Below are 19,256 nucleotides of genomic sequence, written 5' to 3' on the forward strand. Positions count from 1 at the left end.
CAATCAATGGTGGGAGTGTACTTCTTCTTTCTCCACTACTTTAGATCTTGCAACTCCTGTAGCCACCAACTAGCGCTGTCTGAATGGATATTAAAAAGAGGAGGTCACCTGTTCTCCATTAGCATGGTGTTGGTCCTACTACTGACTTTTTAGGTTTCTGGTATTAAGAGTTAAAAGGGCTCTGTGGCTGCTAAAGCAGAAAACTGTTAGGGAAATAATCCTTAATACATCAGATTTAAGAGAGTTCTAGATGCTATTCATACATTCCTGCGAAGCATGGGGCTCTGTCAGTATTTTTTCTAAACTGAGAATTATCTGGACTACCAGGTATCTTCATCCAGCTACAGATCACAAGTAGAAAGCTTTGCACCAACTGAATGAAACCAAAACAAAACTTCAGTAACCTCTGAGGTGCAAGTCAACTTAAATGTTCTCTGACACTCAATGTATCCATTCACAGGCTTCCTTGGGAGACTTTGGGCAAAGTACAGACTTGGCTAGTCCCACACCCCAAGGGGAAGAGCACTGAAGACAATCTTCTTCATCTGCTTTTTTGGGAAAAATTATCATTGCTTAAGCAAAATGAAATATATTTGTGATACAGACACTATCACAAAGTGTGACTGAGTGAAGGTGAGATAATCTAGCCATAGTTACCAAAACATATAGCGAGAATTATGTGTTCATATTCAGGGTAAATATTTCCTCATTATATTTGTTTCAGATTGAATTTTTGCAAGAAAACTTCAGTTAAAATATTTGGAGAATGGCTCTAAGCAGAAAGTTAAATCATCTGACATAATTTATTTGAGATGTTCTAACATCTGTGTTTTGGAACAATTTGCATTGATTTATACTTTCTACTTTTCTCTTGATGCTCTGAAAATTAAAAAAAAAGAAAAAAAAAAAAGGAAATACTTGCACATAATGGACATATTTTCCCTGTAATTCCCTGTAATTTTACTTGTTACAGGAAAGGTCAGGAGGCAGAATTATGACCAGAAGGCTTTCTCTTTCCTGTGTTCACACTGCTAGCACTCCAATACACAGCACAGGCACTTGTAACCCAAGAAGTCATTTGACATGGATGTAGAGAAGAACAGAAGACACTGAGAGTGAGGGAATGGACAAAGAACCCCATGGAGGGAAGGATGGGATTGCAATCTCATGGGATTAGAAGAAGGAAGAAGGGACAAACCAGAAACTACTTTAGAATTACTGGGGAAGTAAAGGGTAGAGTGCTTCTCGGTGAAACATAGGAAGAATGGAGCCACTAACGTCAAGAACCACAGAAGAACAGAGGGGCAAAATCAAACTGAAACAGACTGAATGAGAGAAATGGAATGAGGTGACAAAAGAACCAGCCATTCTGTAACTGGCACAAAATATACTGCACAGAAATACTGGGATGAAAGAAAATCTGACAAGAAATTAAGGCAAGAAACTGGAAAGTAAAATGAGAAACAATGTTAGACTAGCATACTGAACATGGAAAATGAGTTTGGGAATAGGACTGATCTAATTCTGATTCTCATGCATAAGTATTATGACAATATTCGGATAGTATGTTATTCTACTACAAGAACCTTTTCTTTTCTGTTTACAAGGAGAGAAAGGACAGCCACTTAAGACAGTTCAAGAGGACTGGATTCCATCCTTTCCTCTTTCCCAGAGCTCTTGTATATCAAGAGGTGGATCCCTTGAACGTATTTACAAATTGCATGTTCTTCATTGTTTGGGAGCCTGGCATGAGACCCTGGAGCCTGATATACAGTGCCAAGTAAAGCTCTGGAACTGAAGTCTGAGGGGTGTATTATACCTGGACAAAACCTGGTTGTCTCTGACTCTGATCATAGGTTCTCAATTCTTAATTAATAAATGCAGGACAATCCTACCCCACCTCAGAATACTATATTTATTTTATGATGTGAAATAAACATGGGATAGCACATGTATAATGGAAAAGTTGACGAGGAAATTATTTTTTTCCATTTATAGCTTTGTATGCAGATAAGATTCCTAACATCAAAAAGTGAAGAACATTGAACTATTCTATCCATAGGGTGAAAGTCCCATAAGAATCTATAGGTGTGATGCTCAACATTGAAAGACTTAAGCAGCTGAGTAACAGCAGAATCTACGAACCCTCCCATTCAGCAGTTTTTTACACAGGCAGGAATGGCGCTTTTAAAAGCTTAGAACATAAGAAACTCTGATGATGCAATACTGATCTAAATGAACGAAAGAGAAAGCTAAAATTAGAACACATAAAATACACCACAAGAAAAGCATGCTGGCTGATGCTAACACGGAGTCTAACACCTTTAAAAAACTTTCTGAATAGGACTTTTTCTACATAGACAATTTAGGATGTGGACACCTAAAACTCACTTAAAAAGTGGTCCAACCTGATCATCAGGAGAAACAAAGATGAGGGTCTGGTCCCAGATTCATAGGATTCTTTCTGGTTTTTAACCAATAGTGGTCTAGTAGAAGTTCAATACACATGCTGGGTAGCAGGTCTGCAATCTGCTATACTAAAATTAGGCTTTCTTTACTATCATGACACACATATTCCCAGCCACACAGTATCTCAGGCTCAGATGAGAATTCATACTCCAGAGGAGAAAGGGATGTGCAACAGCTTGATGATAAAGGCAATTTTCTGACAGGGCTTAAACCACAGTTTTCCTTTTTCTAGAATGAGCCTCCTACACATATAACAGTATATAAAAACTGACCGCTGGTGCTGTGTTCTGAGGAGTGAGGATGCAGGTATCTAGTGTTCCTGTTTGGTCCTCTGTAGCCTCAGAAAACAACACCTTCCTGTGGAGAATCAGCTCACCCTCTGAAGTAGCCTGAGTTTCAAATAGAGTTAGCAGGGATGGGTGTCCTTTATTTGGGCTGGATTACTCACTGCAGATCTTGAGATACTTAGTTCTCTCCTTCAACTCTACAAGTCTAAGCTCTTCCCAAAGGCATCTCAGACTTATTTGAAGCTAACATGTTAAGTTAAATAAATTAAGGACATAAATTCAGTTTACTAGATTTCATCCTTTTTCAGTCTCAACTAGAAATCTTATTCAGAGCACTGACTGAGGTCAGAGTTCTAGAAAAGAAGTAATCATGTAATTAGGACACATATGCTAATATATATGCATAAGGGAAATCAGTTAAGAAAATCTAGATAATATTATTATTGCCACTTCTTATACTCTTATCTCATGAATGTTTGACTGTTTGCTTAACTATGCAATTCTAATGTGTTTTTGTGTACAGCACATACAGGCACACCATCCCTTAAGTGATAACTTTAGATTTAAACACAGAGAATATTTGAAGTTTTTAATTCTATGCTACACTTTATTTTTTATTTATTTATTATGTAAGGGTTGCTTCATTAATCTCACAGAAAAGAGATAAAACTTGTGACACTGGAAGAGAACACCTGCCCCAAAGCTTGATTTCTACCACCACAGCCTACTGAAACATCACTGGGTTTGAGAGACAGCTGGCCAGGCATTTTTGTTCTTCTGTTGTTCATTAGAATTTTTCATGTAACCTACATAACTGTTTATTAGTGTAATATTTTGAAACTGAGATACTACTTTTCTTTCTTGCATTATTCTGAAACAACAGATACACCAGCAGGATCTGTTGTTGAAAAAAAAAAAAAAAAAAAAAATTATTTTAAAAAATGCTTACAGCAATAATTTTATTTGGACTTAAGTTTATGTAGATGCAGAATCTGCCCTAAGGTGGTAAAGTCTTCAAGCGTAGCTGAGGTGATCTTTGGATGTTGTTAAACATACCTCTAACAAATCATGACTACTGAGCGTTGCTAAACCGAACTATTATTGCTGTCTGCTTCAGTTGCTGTCTGATATGCTGGAAAAAATACAAGAAAAGGCTGTCAAATTGAAGAGCTTCTAGGATATGAAGGCCAAAAAATTATGGAGATATTTAGACTGCCCTAATCTAGATTTCTTTTTAAAGTTACTTTTTTAAGTGACATCATCTTGATTTCAATAATGCCAAGTAGATACATGCATCTATTTTTATACATGATCAAATCTACTGATGTTCTGTATTAAAGCAAAAAAGATGTCTGAAATTTTTGAAGGTAGAAAAATATCTCAGCAGTTTCATGGCAACTCTGGCTCCAAAGGAGGCTCCACCAAGTAAACAAGAGATATTGCATGGAAAACACAAATTTAAGATCGCTCCTACAAAGATATTGCAAAGCATCGCTCTGGAAGTTAGAAAGTTGTTGGTATGCTAAATTGAATTTGTAAGTTAGGAAATAAACATGCACTTTTCCAAGTATGGTAGAATTAGTAAAAGTTCAGGAGAAGGGTGCATGGTAGTGAAAAAAGAAAACTGAGTGCTTTTCTTCCCAATAAAATAATAATGATGGGGTTTAAATCATCCAGTGATACAAGAGTTAGAAAATGAATGGAAAGACGGGGACAGAAGTGTGGAAGAGGAACTTGTGCCAAAATCTAGGACATTTATCACCAGGATCAGTTTCAGACTAACAAGTAGAGAAGATACAAGCAAGAATAAAGATGTGCAATTCCTGTTGAGAGAATGAAACAAATAGGTATAAACAGAATGTTTGGAGATCTCATTCTTGTAAGGAATTCTACAAACACAGCTATACCACAGCCATACCACAGCCCACAACGTAATGTATACTTCCTGACAACCATAAATGGCTCAGAGCTCCGAGTCAGCTAATTTCTTGTGCCAAAAAGTAACCAGAGTTCTGCACAGCTGCTGCACTGCTTCTAGTACCCTTGTTTAAAGATCACTGGAGAATTTCTGTTCTCTGCAGCCTGCATTGTAAATATATTTTAAATGAATCCATTTTAAACTATCTACCATCACTACTAAAAATGGGCAGATGGGGGACTTTTTGTTTCAATCTAGTTGTAAAGATGTTGCCAAGGTCATAAGTTTGAGTTCTTCAGGAACTCATCACAAACACTGTTTAGTTTTGACTGCTACTGAGCTTTGCAAAAAACTGTTAGAGAGGTCCACAGTGACTCCACAGACACTGTGCAGAAATAAAATTGGGGCTAAGACAATTCCTGTGTATCTACAATACTAAAAATAATCCACCAGAGGTGAGAGAGTAAGCCTCATACACTTTCACCTCTTGCTGGATATTCGCTATCAAATATTACACTTGTTTTAATAATCATTTGATCAAAGTGTGGGGTTTTTTCTTTAGAGGATATTAGTCTGAGTAGAACTGACAATTTTTATGTCTATTTATTTTAAATAATGTGATTGAAATAAGGAACTACTGCAAGTTACTTCTACATTACAGTATTTTATGAAACACATCTCAGGCAGATGCTACATTTTTAAATTGAACAATCAATTGTCATATCATTTCTATATTTTGCACCTATCTAAAGAGAAAATAAATATTAGAAGACTACTTATGTCATATACAATCTTTATCTTTATGAACTACTTAACAACTTGTGATTGAATCTGTACCCCTGTTTGATTTCATTACCATGAGCAAAAGCCAAAATTCTTAATCATGCTAAAGGATGTTTTAAATTTTTAATACAAAGCCAGTTTATGTCTCCAGCACATAATAATATGCTAACCTAAACCAATACTATCAAGGCACTACTCTCTTAATCTCTTTTTCTTATTTTTTTTTATTTTGAATTTACATTTAAGCAGTTGTAAGGACTACTTTTGGGGAAAAACATTGTGAAAAAAATTGTACTTTATCAAATGAGTCATAACCAAACCATTTCCTACAGTCTTATTTAAAATTCCTTTATAAATATATATATATGATCGGGTTTTTTCCATTTCAATATGAAAGTTAGTCATCTCATTCTAACCATTTAGATCATCCTTTACATCTTTCCTTGAGCAACTGATGAAACAAGAGAAACATTTATACAGCTCCCACAGAAAAGATTAACATTTCCATAAAGATATTTGTAAGAAAAGCTGATAATATTCTATTTACAAAGAACTGAAAAACATGCAGCAAAGCAAGATAAACATTATAATATATTAGTAAAACCTACTTTTGCGTTAATCTACAGTACTTTAGGAGTTTTCTAATGAAAAAAGGCAAACAACTTGTACCTAAACAGAATACCAAAGCTAAATAAATTCAGTAACACAATGGGGGAATTATTTTTTTATTTTAATAGAGTTTTGGTTGCTTTGATATACTTTTAAAATGCAAGAAGCAAGTTTCATACACAAAAAGTTTGTTTCTTTAAACAAGGTACAAATTTTTTGCCTGTCTTCCACTCAAGGTGCTACTATTATTTGGAAAATGCAAACAAGGATGTGTTAAGTAATGATAATGAATGATTTAAAGAGACATTCATCTTTATATAATGACCTCAAGCACAAATTATTTATTGCTTAAACAGTACACACATTTTGTATGTGGGATGCATAGCCATCATCACTGTTGAAACCTGTATGACTTTAATATTGAGTAAACAGCAACAAAAACTAGTTGTCTCTTTAAATTTTACTTTAATATTTTAACCCCCATGCAGAATTTTACAAGCTGCTCACAAGATGACATGAAACTTGTTAATATGGTTTAAAGCAACACACTAAAAATAAGGGAAAACGGACTACAATGTAACGTTTTCCTACTATGCATTTTCCATAACAAACAAAAGAAAAAACCACAACTTTAGTTTCTGTCAGGCAGACGAAGTCTTTACCTGAACCCTAGGAACAAAAGGCGTTGTTCTTCTACTAAGGCTTTGGCTCTGGTAAGCAAAATTAAAGAAAAAGCAATAAAACAAAACCAAAAAGGACAACACGCTGGAAACTAAAAGACCAAAAGTAAAAACAAAGACACACAACTATTACTTTAAACACAGCTTTACACCAACGACATATTTATCTAACACACAGTATTTTAATGCAATGCATAAATTAAATCTGCAAATCTGTTACCAAATTATATCAAAACATTGTGATGGAAATTCTGGCCTTAGGGAAGTCAGCAGGAATTTTGACACTGATTCCCCAGGAGCAAGGATTTCACTTTGCAGGTCTACAGATAACATTTACAATAGATTCAGAAATAACATTAACAAAAGGAGCAGGTCAGCAAAGTGTGATTTAAAAGTGGGGTAGGAAATGTAAGCTCAGCCTGATCATCTCTTTCAGGAAGACTGTAGATGCATATTCAGAGACAGAAACAAGTACAGTCCACACACTGACAGCTTTGTCTGCTTTCTAGAGTAAAGCAAGTAAAAGGTTTACTATTTTCTGCAACTTTAAGAGGCATTTCTATAAAAAGCCCTCCTAAATACTTTAAAAAAAGATTAAAAGAAAGGTAGTGCTCTCTGGTATTAGCATTACAAGGGGGAAGGTACAATTGATGTACCTCATTTTTCTGGCAATCATGTCAGAAAGACATATGGCATATACAGAAAACCCTTGCACGAAATGGGATCTAGAGCATTTAACAAATTTAGGTGCACTGCACATATAGATGCATTTATAACTTTTTTTTTTTGTGATGTAACACTTCAGACCACATACACTCTTACGGCTTCTAGTGGCTACATCAAGACTACATCAGTTCAGGCAACTCTCCTAAGTTCCTCAACTATCTACAGACTCCAACCAACCACTCTCCATCCTCAGCTTAGGGAAACAGCTAATGGAGTGGCACAGAAAGGGTACGGAGTTCAGGGAATGGACAGGAACAGGAGCACATACCTCAGAAGGCCAGTGGGTGGGGGGAACAGGAGCATGGAAGTAGATCACAACTACCACAGCAATCTGATGGTTTTGAATCTCCCTGCTCGGTTTTCCTGAGGTTATTGATCTATTTCAAAGTGATGGAAAGATGCTACTACTCAATATTCACTTCCATAAGAAATGCACCCAAAGTATGGAGTTAGGCAGTATAATGATGGTTCTGCCACCCTCCTTGCTTACTTGGCATGCATAGATGCTGGAGAAATCTGTTCCATAAAATGTGTGAAGTCATCTGTTTTCACACCAAAGCAAGAGGATACACAAGAAAATTTGGATCATGGGTTTTGTCTGATGTGCTTCTGTGTTCTGCAAAGTGCAGCTGCACACTGCCCCCCACTCTGCAGAGCAGAGTATATGGGTGCCAGAATGTGGCCCACTCACGCACAATCAAAGTAGATCTTCAGATTGCTTCTGCTTCATATTACAAGAGAAATACAGATATTCCAGAACATCGCAATCCTAAAAGGGATAGAATATCTCCCACCATGCACCAAGGATCCTCACCTGCTATATTCTGCCTTGGAAAATGGAGGGTAATTAGCACATCATGCTCACTACCTAGAACTTTCCAGGTTTTGATGTTAGAGCAACAGCAATTTACTTGTGTAGAGGTAGAAAGGGGAGAAAAGAAAAGGGAAAAGGTGAAAGGGGGAAGGGTAGCATGTCTCATACTTGAGCTCATCCCCCCAATATGCTGACATATTTTGTCCTTCACAGTGTACAATATCTGCTTTCTAATATGTTACAGATATTACAACTATAATTAATATACCTGTATTTTTATTGCTTTATGAACCGAATATGTATGGAAAATCTATTGAAGTGGTTCTGTGGTTCGGCTGTACAAGGAAATAGATTAATTTCATAAGTGACATCCCTTTTCTGTTAGAATTTCCACCTGTATAAAAATTGACATTTTATACCTGTATCCATTTACATGGTCTTCTAGTCATGTTATCAGTCTCTAAACCTAACTATTGCAAAAGCATTCCAAGTTACACTTTTCATACAGTATTGGAAAAGTAGCCATAATGCAGTAATGAAGAGCACCAACAAACAAAGACTACTGACTTCTAAAAATGATATTAAAGGAAAAACAAATCAGCAAAAAAAAACACAGGAAGAGGAACGAGGCAAAGCAAATAATAATAAAATAATAATTGCTGTAACAGTCAGATACTCCCCTGAAAGAACAATGTGGATCAAAAATGCCATAAAATAAACTACATGGAATATATATATAAATTATTTATATACCTTAGAAAATTATAACACACAATAGTTTACTGTAGCTGCACATGATTTGTTCAATTAAATATGTATTTCGGCAGAATAATTATTAATGGAAGCAAGATTTCCTAGCTATGTGAGATGGTTTTCTTCATGGGAAATCCTATTAGCCAGCTCTAGAGTGTCACTCCAACCTCAATGGAAGAAAACAGGTACACAGACCAATGCCAATACACAGGAAAACATGGAAGTCTGAACAAAGACATCCTTGAACAATACAGAGGCGTCACTGCAGCTAAACTGGCTAGAACCATACCGAACATAAATACATTCCAAAACACTATTAACATAAAAACCCTTGAATGATCTGTAGCATTGTCTGAATAAGGATGTATATATCCAAGTATTTATTCAAATACTTCAGATCACCTGAAGCATAGGTATTACCACTTCTGCCCATAACTGTTGTACTTCACAGCCTACTAACCACAGCTGCTGTAACAGCAGCCCATCAGGACTACATGGTATTGTCCAAAAGTACAGAAAATATAAAAACCACATCCAAGATCTTGCCTAACATCTGTTTCCTCAGATTCATCACACCTGTATGAATTCAACCACCATCACCTGGAACATCAACTGACCCACCACTTACACAAAGAACATCATCCTGTCCCCATCTACTGCCAGGGCTCTGCAGTTACTCTCCTCGCTAGGCATGCACCATGAAGAGCACATTCCCAATTACATTTGGAATTTAGTATTTCCTTCCATTTCCATCTTACTCAACTATTTGGAACAAATGCATGTTCCATCAACTGTTCTGTCAGAAGAGAGTTGATTAAAAACAAAACACTGAAGATCATATATTTTGTAGTTTTTGTAACTTGAGGAAATCTTAAAAATTCAATTTTTCCCTATTACTTCACATTTGCTAAAGGTATAAAATTAGAAAATCTCATAGTCCATTCTAATTTCTTAAAACATCTCCAACTCTACAAAGAGATGGGTTTTTTTAAGTAATTCTTCCAAAGTTTCAAAACTTTTAAAAGTTATAAAATGACAAACCAAAATTTTAAAAAGTGAAGAAAAAAAGCATTGCACTACCTTCAAGACACATAAACCCCCAAATTTGAAAATTCAAAAAATTTATGATTTTTCAAAATTTAAGATGTCAGATATTTACTGTAGAGATATTTACTGTTCTGAAAAAAAAATGTTGTAAAAATATATTTTAGTCTACACATTTCAATGTGCCCAGTTAGGTGCCACGTTGCTATCTATCTACACCATCTTCAGACATTGTGACAGCCACCCTTCCTTGAAAAGCCAAAGGCTTACTACTAGCCGCTCAAAGCCTTGAGCCAACAGCAGCCAGAGCTGGGTTGTGCCATTAACATGATTAACATGAAATACAGCTGTTTCCAACTTTTCTTTAGCTGGTAAGGTAATTTAAGTGTCCAAATTTTCAAACTGTCTATTGTTAAGTGTCTACGTTGAGACAGTGAGACTTCATAAAGTTACTGAGCATTTCTGACTTCAATGTCAGTCAACCAGAGCTGTGCATTCTCAGACATCAGCTGCTGTGTGAGGGAAACAAGGGAAACACTGAATTTATATGCCATTCTGAGACATAAAGCCTTGTGAATTCTATTATTCTCAGTAAATTAGAATATACTTTCAAATCTCCTGATACTATTCTTACGTACTTGAAACTGCAATATCTCATCAAACTACAAAACCAACAGACCTATTGACTTAATCTTAAACCCCTGAAGATTTTGTTTCTGAAACTGAGAAAGTGAGGAAGTCAGTTCTGTGTGGTTCCTACTTTGACCATCATTCCTCAGTGTTTGTGCACTGGATGTCTGAGCAGATAACTCTGGATCTTGAATGTCATGCTGAGAACTAGGAACCAAAAATTTTTGACAGACTGATCTTTTATGAGATTTAGTGAAAAGAGATTTCTTTCCTCCCTGTTTCCACTCTCAATAATTTTTTCTATCTCGTAAAACTAAATTGGTTTTTAGAAAGCTTGGTCTGTGTATTTTGACACTTCATGTTCCCTTGTCATTGTGTTTTGTGCAAAGCATTCTGCACTCTACAGACAAGATTTCTAGTTTTCCATTTATCCAAAGGATTGAGTCTTTCAACTGATTGAGTCTTAGTTTACAACAGTTACAGAAAATTAAAAATGATATATTATAGATGGCTGGTTAATGAGCAAAACAAATAATGTCTCATGCATTGCAAAATGGAGCCAACATGGCTGCTGAACAGACAGGAAAAGATTTCTTCCTCTCGCCTATCAATGCCATAAACCATCTCTGTGAGACCTATAAACAATCTGCTTAGATTTTATGCATATTTTCATGGTGCACTCATTATCTTGACATAAGCAACTTGCAAGAAATATGAACGTGACATTTTTAAACTTGTTTAACACCAGTTTTGCACTGCTTCCATTCCATTTTCCTCTCCTTTTCAACGTGTACCAGGCCACAACTGAGCATTTTAAAAAAAAAAAAAAAAAAAAAATCACACTTTGGAGTTATACATGACACAGAAAGGTGTACAAAACCCAAGTTCTTCAGTGTAGTACAAATAATCACCCTTTTAAAGAAAAGATTCATGTAATGAACTTTGTTCTCAATGAGAGCAAAGAACAAAAGTGAGTAACACTGGCACAAAGAATACAACATTAGTAAACAATCAAAGGGATATCTTGGGAAAGGTATATATGAAAGCTAGTGCATAATAATTAAGCAGTATTAATGTCCAAACACACAGGTAATAAAATCTACTGACTGTACATGTAACAGTTACAGCTGAAAAGTGTATACACTGATCAGCACAAGCAGAGGTCAAGATTAGACATTTCCGAAAATCTGACTCTACTAGTTTAGCTTACTAGACAAATATACATAGATATGTATATATAATTCAACATATATAAAATTTCCAAAAGATAAAATGGAATGTTCTTATGAAACTATGGCACTGCCTACACTGAGATATACAGCATTAACCAAAAAATTTACCTAGTTTAACAAGGAATTTACGTCAGAGGTAGCTTGCACTCTGCAGTGGGAGTTTTGTATGCTGCAAAAAGCACAACATTAATATCAATGAAATGTTTACATACTGAAAGTTGTCCAGACAAGAACTGTGGAACATCCCTTAACATGCCAGGACTCATAGGAGAAGTCACTGAAATAGAAGGTCGGTCCATTTTTTGAGATTCAAATGAACTAGAACCTGTAATTAAAAATATTTTATAAATAGTAGCACTTATGCATTTTTCACAACATTCTTCAAATTAAAATTGTAGAAATAAATCCAAACATACAATAAAGTTGTGCTAAATATAACTTTTTTATCTATTTAAAATTACCAAATAATGATAGTCAATCTTTTGGTGCTCAGATGCAATCAAAAGCTTTTATTTATAGAATGAAAAATAGTTTATTCAGATATTTCTGACTGTAATTATGCCAGTAACTTGAAGGCCCAAAATTCCTAAATAGTAAGTACTTCATTGTGGTCACAGAAATTCAGTGTTCTGACATTATCTTGTACAATAACACTAATTTTTAATTAGATTTTTACAAAAACATTAATATGCATGTAATGGTTTTTGTGCACTTTGTTTCAAACCTACAAGGTCTGCAAACTGTCAGAGGACAAGTTTTGACATATAAAACAGAGTAAAAGTAAAGTATTTTTATAAATACAAACAACAATTCACATCTCACAAAACATAAAATGGATTTTATTTTAAGGCTTGGCTGATCAGTGAAAAGTTACTGGAGGAGTTTTTCATATTATTATAATCAAGTTTGTGCCACTGCATTTATTCAGGGCTTCTATTATAAAAGAGTTCTAAAATGATAAAAATAACTCCAGGCTGAAATCCATCTTATCAGATATAAGCCAAAGAACAAGTTATTTTTCCCCACATGAAATAATGGGTTAGACAATTTAAGGAGTGCTGAATGGTTCTAATAAAGTAGAAGTATTCTGATTTCAAAGTAGCTATCTCTCAGGTTGTAAATAAAGACCATTTCATCCCCAGTTTTAGTTTATAAGGTTCAACTGAAATGCAAAACAACAAAACACAAAATTTAAAATTATTGATGTTCTTGTGTATTAGTTAGAATTATTATTTTCAATCAAAAATAGCCTAAGCTGAAAACCAAATGTCAAGCCTAAATCAAACTATCCTAATTTTTGATAGTCTATTATTAAACAAAGGTAGATAGATAATACAGTAAGATGACATATTGAGACAAATACAGACAGAGACAAGAGCTATACTGACTGTAGATGACATTTTTCAATATATCTGTGCTTACATAAAAGAGAGAGAAGATATTCCTACCCCACAATTGAAACTTACTGGACTCCAGCTGTGCATGTGTACTGTCAGGTATTCTGGGAATGTCCCTGAAATCAGGAAAATTAAGACAGGCTGATCCTTTATCTAACAAGCATATTCAAATTCCAGTTACACTGTAACACTTCTCAAGCCACCATGGAATGCCTCAGGAAAGGCGTATGATCTGCTGGCTGTCTTCAGCCATGGGGAATATTTATCTTTATCCAGTATAAATAATTTCAGTGGCAAATTAAAGCCTACAGAACAAGTCATTTGGTGGATGCAGGAGAGAGGCTGCACAGTCACAAATAAAATAATTCAGTAAATAAAAAAAGAACAATCTCAGTAGACTAAAACTGTGAGTAGTAGACTTTATGATGATATTATACATTAATTTACTTTATTGACCCTCGCTCAGACATACTAGACTGTCAGTAATGGCTATCCCAATGTGCCCTTTACTGTCCTTGAACCCCAAATTTGGACAATCTTACCTTTTCCATGACTAAATAAAATGAGCAATTTCATTTGGCAAAATTGCATACTTGCATATACATGAGATGTTCCAACACCTGTATTAAATTGCCTGTACAGCTATGTAATTTTAGAACACTCAGTCACAATGACTAAGTACCTCATTACGCCCACCCACCCCCCAAAGGAACATATTCTTCCTATGAGGGGCAAACATTACTGTATGCTAATAAAAGCTATCAATATGCTAATAAATTATTTCAGAGGTATATGAGTAAAACCAAGCAAGATGAAGAGATTCAGCTCTGAGTCACAGGCAGAACAATATTTAAAACCATGATGTGTTTCAGTCCAAGGCTGTATTGCGTGTCGGTGCCCGGGTGCTGGCAGTGGGGGCTGCGGGGGGGCCTCTGTGAGGAGAGGCCGGGGCTGCCCCGTGCCAGACACAGCCGATTGCACGGCTTGGCAGACGGGGAATAGCAGACCTGGGAACAAAGGAGTGAATTTGAGCCTAGGAAGAAGGGAGGTGAGGGGAAGGTGGTTTTTAGTTTTGTTTTTATTTCTCACTATCTTGTTCTTTTATTAATTCCTAAAAAATTAATCTGCCCCAAGTCGAGTCTGTTTTACTCATAATGGTAATTGCTGAGTGATTTCCCCATCCTTATCTTGACCCATGAGCTCTTCTGTCTTATTTTCTCCCCCTGTCCTGCTGAGGAGAGAAAGGGAGAGAGTATCTGGGTGGGCGTTTGGTGGCCAGACAAGGTCAACCCACCACAAAGGTATATGAAAAGGAGGGGGAGGTTAAAAATGCTTTCAGCGATATCTACTGTCTAATAAAATAAAAATAATTTTTTAAAAAATTGTCTACTATGTACAAATAAAACTTACTTATTTCCTTTTTGGTATAGGGTTTCAAAATATTTTTCCAGACTCACTAGAAAGAGAGCTTTAGTAAGCAGCTTGAGGAATCTTTCCAAGTGAATTGATGCACAGTACCAAATAATTCAAATGAATCAGAAGGCATGCAACTGCTGTGACTGCCCACTGTAGAGAAGGAAAAATCACTATCTCTGTTGTTAGTAGGCAAAATCTGTCAGAAACTTCCAAAGGTTATTGAAGAAGTAAATATTTAAGTTTGCATATTTGATATATGTGGAATTTATAAAGGGACCTAATACTCATCTATTACTTTAGTCAGAAATACATTCCTGAGCCTAACTTGTAATTTAAAAAACGTATCTCTACCATATGAGTTTGAGAAGAAAACCTTCAAACATATATCATGGTGAACAGATTGAACATGAGTTTTCTAAAGATAGCTGAAACAATAAACTTGAAAGCTTTTGGACACTTTATGTTCCTAAAGCATAGAGATACCAGTATTTCACAATAGTGTGAATGGTATTTGTTACAAGGAACTCTCAATGAGATACATGTGTAGGAGAAGCAGAAGTAGTTTTAGGCATCTCTTTACATTTTAAGATATGTTCCACTGCAAGCAGATTGTATAGAATAATTAATAAAACACAATGAATTGTTCTTTCCAAATTCAAAACAGTAATAACTATGAAAATAGCAAACATTTAAAAATAACTATTTCTGAGAAACAGAAAGCAGAAAATAGTTCTCATGTATAAGAGTCAGCCAGCTCATACAGAATAGCAACTTGGGCATTTTTAACAATTTTTATTTTAAGATGGAAAAAGGGATAAATTGCATGTCAAAATGGTATGAACATTTTTTAAAAGAAGCTTTCCGTTTTATCTTCCTTTACCAGCTTAGTTTGTTATCTTTAGTTTTCATAGCAGTCAGCCCATAATAATATGAAGAACTAACAATTGTGTTTACTGGAATTTGGTTTTGTATTCAGAATATGAGGATGTGACAACAGATTCTCTTTCTCAGCTAGGTTAATTGCCAGTAACTGAAGATTTCTGACATGAGCTAGTGTGTTGCCATGAGACCGTCAAGACACTCTACAAGTAATAGGATATACCTCAATGCAAAAGTGAAATCCTTCAAGTGGGCATCAGTTATTCTAATTGAAATAATCACTTCTGACATCTGGTAAATATGAATTTTTAATTATTTTAAATACATTGAAACTTTATTCCCCAGATAAGAACTCAGACTATAGTGTTATGTTTCCTTGGGCAAGCAGAAGATGTTCGTTTCTATAATACATTTGATTATGACCTAAAATCTTCTAAACTGAGAAGATAATACGGTATTTCCAGTTCATCGGCTCAAATTTCACGAAAAACATTTATAAAGTTATATTGTCAGTACCAAAACCCAAAGAGTTACATACATCTAACCAGAATCTAAAACCTTACCAACTTGCAGAAAGTATTCACCACTGAGACTTGTTATAAAACCATTCAGATTAGTAACTGGAGTTTTGGAGGTGAAAGCCCTGTTTTACATCTACTGCAAAAAGACACTAGGAATCAAGTACACAGAACACCTTTTTTAGCCCTGATCTGGCTCAGTTCTTCAGACTATGTGGCAAGCAGTTAACACTGAAGAGGGAGTCATCATCTTCTTCAAGGAATTATGGATGAGCTTCTCTAGTGACAGCAAGTGGAGCACATGGTAACATAACAGAAGACATGATGATAAGGTAAACAACAGACAGTAAATATAGAAGCACAATGAAGAGAATGAAGAAAGGAAAAAATGGAATATTTTCAAGACGCGAGCAGTTGCTTGAAACTTTTGCTGTAAACTTCTGTTTGAAATTATGGAAGAATTTACACCTGTATGAAATTAATTTGAAAACACCTTTTCACAATATTCTTCTAGTAATGTAGTCTGTTCCTTAGCATTACTGTTATACCTACAACTCCCAAGTTATGTAAAGGTTTTAAAGGATATGACAGCTGATACAACCTTTACCCTAAAGGGGTTGCAATTCAATATGTATGTAGCAGACGATAATCTCTCATCTCACTGACAAGATAAAGCAGTTTTTCTTATCAAGTTTGTTTAAAACTGTCAAACCAAATTAAGTTCCTATACATTAAGTTCCTATTATAGCTGAACTGATAACAAATTACCCTCACTGAACTCCCATCCTCAGATTATATGGTTCTAGTTCTTTTCTACTACTTAATTTTTAGTTATGTTACCCATGCTTTTTTGTATGAAGATATCTACATGTACAAATATAATTACGTGCATTTTACACAAAAAAAAGGGATAAATATATTTCTTAATATATAATTATAGAATCACAGAATAGCCCAGGTTGGAAGGGATCTTGGAAGACCACCTGGTCCAAACCACATGTGTAAAAGGGAGCCTAGATGGGATTACCTAGCACCCTGTCCAGTTGCATCACATACATCATAATAAATTCTGTGGGAGAAAAGAGAAAATTCTTAACAACTGTAAGCATCTTCAAACTCAGTAATAAGCATCCCCCCCCCTTCACAGCCCAGGTGTGATCAGCTATGGGACTTCAAATGGAGAAGTAAAGAAAGGATGGATGTGACTGTAGGCTGTAAGAACTTGGAAGAAAAAGAACAGATGAAGAAGGGGAAGTATTCACAGTCTAATATAACAAAGCAACTATTGCTATGCAAGAAAAATTTAAGTTTAGACATTAAGAAATAGGTCTGAAAGTTAAGAAAGCTGGGCAATGTAAAGCACCAGTGAAAAAGTCTCACACGTTTCTAGCTATTCCTTCAGATATGTTCTGTATTAGATAACAAACAGTAATTTCATAGATGAAGATTATGAGAATGTGGATTCAAGACTTTCCAAAGCATATTGATTATGTCATTAGCATAGTGTATTTGGTGCAAATTTCAGGCTGTCAATAGAGTTCATCATCAGTTCATAGACCAAATATGAATATATAATTTTATATCTATTATATTAAAATGTCAATACAAAAATAAAAAACAGGAGTCAAGAATTGCAACAATAAAGAGTATAACCACAGTTTCAGAGCCAGTTTAGGCTGGATCACCAACTAAACAAGCACAGAAGGGAAGCTATTTTTTACCATATTAGCTGTTTTTACTTACTGGTGTGATCTATCATTCTAGCTATGCTTTCGATTTACACAATTCTGCATTCAGTTTTACTGTTTACAACGTTTATGAATCTGTTTGATATGCTCTGCCCTAAAAGCAAAATTTAGCAACATTTTTATCATATTTAATACAAAAATTTACAAAATTTCTTACCCTATTGGTCTTGAAACAACAAGCTCCACTTGTGGCTCAGGTTTGGATTCTAAAATGATGTTATACACCTCCTCAAAGGTAGCTCCTTGTAGTAGCCTTCCATTCCATTCTAATACTTCATCACCTGTAATTTCAGCAACAGCATTCTGCTTAGGAAGTTTGATGTGGACTGTACTTACAATGACAATTTAAGCCATTCTACTGTCAGCTTACTGGATTGTGAAACCTGTGTTTTAGAACAAGTCTGAAGTCCTTAATATAAGGAAATCCTGAGTATTAAAGGTTTTCTACAGCTCAGCTTCAAATATGTAAAGTTCAGTGAAACAATAATATCATCGTCAGGACCCCTATTGAATTAGACAGCTCTTACTTGCTTTGGCAGCTGTGGCTTACAGGAATCCCAACATGCTCTTTAGAAAATGCAGGTCTTCAAAACAGCATATCTCGTCAACTTCCTATTTTGAAGATCCATTTACCTCTACAAGTTTAGTATTTAAGGTTCAGATTGTTCTTATGTTAATAGTTAATATCTCTTGCACATTCTCCAATCTAGTAATCCATGGTTTGCACATTGGGATAGAAGCAGTTTCTTAGCTGAGCTGGTTCTGTTCACATGTTTGTAATAGCCCGTTTGCTCTAAATAAAATATACACCACAAAATGACTGGGCAGAACATCAGTGGAATATTATTTTGAGTGTTAAAATGTGATTTTAAACAACATAAGAATTTACATGTTTCACAAAAGCAGTAATGTCAATCTAGTAACTGAATGTCAGGTTGAATTCTGCAGTAGTTCATCACACCTATTGAACATAATTTCACACCTAATTAAACTCGCTCGCTTGTTATCACCTTCAGAAAAGGAACTCAGCAGCATACATCTATAGTAGATACGTACCTGGTCTAAGATGCCCCACTGTATCAGCTAAGCTTCCTTTTTTAACTTTGGTGATAAATGCGCAGAGTCGACCTGATTCAGTCATCTTTCCTCCTACTACCTGTTTCAAAGAGGAAGTATTTTCATAGAATGAAAGTTACTTTAAATTACTTAAATGTTCTGGAAACAGAAAGAATTATTCAATTATTTCCCTGGTTTTGAGGTAGCCCAGGTAAGACAGATACAGATGAAAAAACCACCACAGAATTTTGGCTATGACAGGTTATGTTTGTACTTATTCTGGCTATTTGTGTAATT

General features: G+C 35.3%; 1 protein-coding gene across 50 annotated transcripts in view; it reads right to left on the reverse strand.

Moving 5' to 3' along the window:
* RIMS2 (regulating synaptic membrane exocytosis 2) overlaps positions 1-19,256 on the reverse strand; it is a 489,731-nt gene that overhangs the window by 204,459 nt on the left and 266,016 nt on the right. For 40 of the 50 annotated variants that reach the window (XM_074898586.1, XM_074898600.1, XM_074898596.1 and 37 more), the window contains 5 exons: positions 18,960-19,059; positions 18,061-18,184; positions 13,412-13,458; positions 12,158-12,270; positions 6,729-6,776 (listed from right to left, as the gene is read on the reverse strand). In XM_074898586.1, coding sequence (XP_074754687.1) covers positions 6,729-6,776; positions 12,158-12,270; positions 13,412-13,458; positions 18,061-18,184; positions 18,960-19,059 — 432 coding nt within the window. The remainder of the gene's footprint in view (positions 1-6,728; positions 6,777-12,157; positions 12,271-13,411; positions 13,459-18,060; positions 18,185-18,959; positions 19,060-19,256) is intronic. The other 10 variants (XM_074898608.1, XM_074898599.1, XM_074898601.1 and 7 more) reach the window with 1 other exon arrangement.

This window comes from Athene noctua, chromosome 2, assembly GCF_965140245.1.
Source record: "Athene noctua chromosome 2, bAthNoc1.hap1.1, whole genome shotgun sequence".
Lineage (NCBI taxonomy): Eukaryota > Metazoa > Chordata > Aves > Strigiformes > Strigidae > Athene > Athene noctua.